The sequence below is a fragment of the Manacus vitellinus genome, unplaced genomic scaffold (genome assembly GCF_001715985.3).
Source record: "Manacus vitellinus isolate BGI_N305 unplaced genomic scaffold, ASM171598v3 scaffold_102_pilon, whole genome shotgun sequence".
NCBI classification, from domain to species: Eukaryota; Metazoa; Chordata; class Aves; order Passeriformes; family Pipridae; genus Manacus; species Manacus vitellinus.
This window is the reverse complement of record NW_021938808.1, coordinates 282,101-284,331: the sequence shown is the minus strand read 5'-3', so window position 1 is coordinate 284,331 and position 2,231 is coordinate 282,101. Positions and strand designations below refer to the sequence as shown.

General features: G+C 47.4%; 1 protein-coding gene and 1 long non-coding RNA gene across 3 annotated transcripts in view; one reads left to right on the top strand and one right to left on the bottom strand.

The window, feature by feature from the left end:
• LOC115307827 overlaps nucleotides 1–422 on the bottom strand; it is a 24,673-nt gene extending 24,251 nt beyond the window's left edge. Inside the window, exon 1 of the long non-coding RNA XR_003916194.1 lies at nucleotides 279–422. This is a non-coding gene — a long non-coding RNA (uncharacterized LOC115307827). The remainder of the gene's footprint in view (nucleotides 1–278) is intronic.
• The window catches only part of HOXB4 (homeobox B4), a 15,129-nt gene extending 12,904 nt beyond the window's left edge, over nucleotides 1–2,225 (top strand). The window contains exons 1-3 of one of the 2 annotated variants that reach the window (XM_029963440.1): nucleotides 7–79; nucleotides 189–615; nucleotides 1,495–2,225. In XM_029963440.1, coding sequence (XP_029819300.1) covers nucleotides 195–615; nucleotides 1,495–1,814 — 741 coding nt within the window. In that variant the 5' untranslated portion in view covers nucleotides 7–79; nucleotides 189–194 and the 3' untranslated portion in view covers nucleotides 1,815–2,225. Of the gene's footprint in view, nucleotides 1–6; nucleotides 80–188; nucleotides 616–1,494 lie in introns of those variants that run through there. The other variant, XM_029963448.1, reaches the window with a different exon arrangement.
• Nucleotides 2,226–2,231: the final 6 nt, after the last annotated feature.

Here is a 2,231-nt window from a genome sequence, read left to right as displayed (position 1 = left end):
GGTTTCCTTATCCGGGGCTCGCCGTGCCCCTCGCCATTGGCCCGCGCTGTCACATGGACTCAACTTTGTTCACTTGACAGTAAGTAGGAGGGTTCCACGAAACAGGAAAACGAGGAAAGGGGGGGGACAGGAATAAATTTTAGGAGAGAGAGAGATATATATTTTTTTTTCGTGTGTGCAATTCTAAGAAATTAATGGCCATGAGCTCGTTTTTGATCAACTCCAACTATGTGGACCCCAAGTTCCCACCCTGTGAAGAGTATTCCCACAGCGATTACCTTCCCAATCACTCGCCGGAATATTACAGCAGCCAGAGGCGAGAGAGCACTTTCCAACATGAAGCGATGTACCAGCCGCGGTCAGCCTGCAAGGAGCAGCTCTACTCGTCCTGTCAGAGCTCCGGCCCCCCAGCAGCGGTGTTATCCCCCCGGGGTCATGTCCATCCTCCGGCCGGATTGCAGAGCCACCTCTCGGAGCCGAACCAGCCCTGCGAGCCGGTCACCCCCAGCCCGCCACCCTCCTGCAGCCAAAACTCTCTGAACCAAAGCCCTTCCAATCCCTCCTGCAAAGAGCCGGTAGTTTACCCCTGGATGAAAAAAGTCCATGTAAGCACGGGTAAGTGAACTAAAGTGGCTTTGCTTTATAGTAAGTAGCACCTCAAAGTCTTGTAGAAATCTTATTGCACCAGTTGTAAAATAACCATTCGCGGAGATTTACGATCGCCTGTTTGCAGAGCGGTATAATTACATCCTCCATAAATTTTTATTGCTCTGCTTGGCCATGTGCCTTTGAAGTCTCTGTTACCATCCTCCTCCAATTTCTTGCAGGCTACTTTTTTTTTTTATGGCTGTTGAATCTTCATAAGTTAAGTTTTATGTTTTTGTAATTTGTATTTAAGTGGCGGGTTGAGTAAACTTTTACTATTTTCCTTTCCCCTCCCCCCCCCTTTTTTTTTTTTTTTTTTTTTTTTAGGGTGATATTTAATAAATAGGAGTGCCTGTGTTCGCCTGTTTGCACGCGTGTAGGGGCAACTTTAAAGGATTTNGGGAGTGCCTGTGTTCGCCTGTTTGCACGCGTGTAGGGGCAACTTTAAAGGATTTGGGGATAACCGAGCGGTGCTCTGGTAGAGGTGTGTGTATATACGAGTAAATACACACGTAGAGGGCACGGAAAATGTGTCCGGGGGACCTTATAAAAACGTTTAGACAGGAATACACGTCAAGCAACGAGGATGGAGGTGGAGATTTGCAGATAGGTTGTGGGGATATTTTTAGAAGGTTTGCCGTGTATTTTTTTTATCCCCCCACCGAAAGAATGTGTGATGCTTTTTTTTTTTTTACTTTTTTTTTTTTTGCTTTTTTTGAGGGGGGAAAGGACCCGTTAAAGGAACAGCTCGGTAATTCTTCTGCTTTTTTTTTTTTTTTTTCCCCCCTTTTTTTTTTTTTCCCCTTTTTCTGTGTTTTTTTTTTTTTTTCCTCCTTTGTGTTTGTTCAGTAAACCCCAATTACTCAGGAGGGGAACCGAAACGCTCCCGCACAGCCTACACCAGGCAGCAAGTCCTGGAGCTGGAGAAGGAATTCCACTATAACCGTTATCTCACCCGGAGGCGCAGGGTCGAGATCGCCCACTCCCTGTGCCTCTCCGAGCGCCAGATCAAAATCTGGTTCCAGAACAGGAGGATGAAATGGAAAAAAGACCACAAGTTACCAAACACCAAGATCAGGTCCAACCCTTCCAGCTCCTCCTCCGCCAGCCTGCAGATCCCACAAGGAGGGTCTCAAACCCGATCCCATGGACCAGCCAGCAGCCTATAACTATTCCCGGGATGTCTGGAGTGCGTGTTTGTGGGTGCGAGGCCGTGTGCGTGTAGGGAACACAGGAGAATATTCCTTTTTTGTTCGTTTTTGAACGCTCCGAGAAGCGAAGGAAGGAGGGTGCTCTTTATTTATAGGGGGAACAGAGGGAGACTCAGCTGCAACAAAGCAGAGCCGCGCTGCTGCGCCTCTCTTCCATTAAAAGGAGGCTGTAGATAGTAGTTTTCAGATTTGGCTAAGATGGATCCTTGTTTCATCTTTAATCACGCCAAGCTCGGCCCCATTTGTCATGTTTACTCTCCCGTACAAAGGATGGACCTTATGTCTGCTATTACCTCGACAACCAGCGCTCGCTTTAATAAATGAGGCTCAGTTTCTTCAAGACGAACTGGATTTTCTACACCCCCTCTTCCCCCT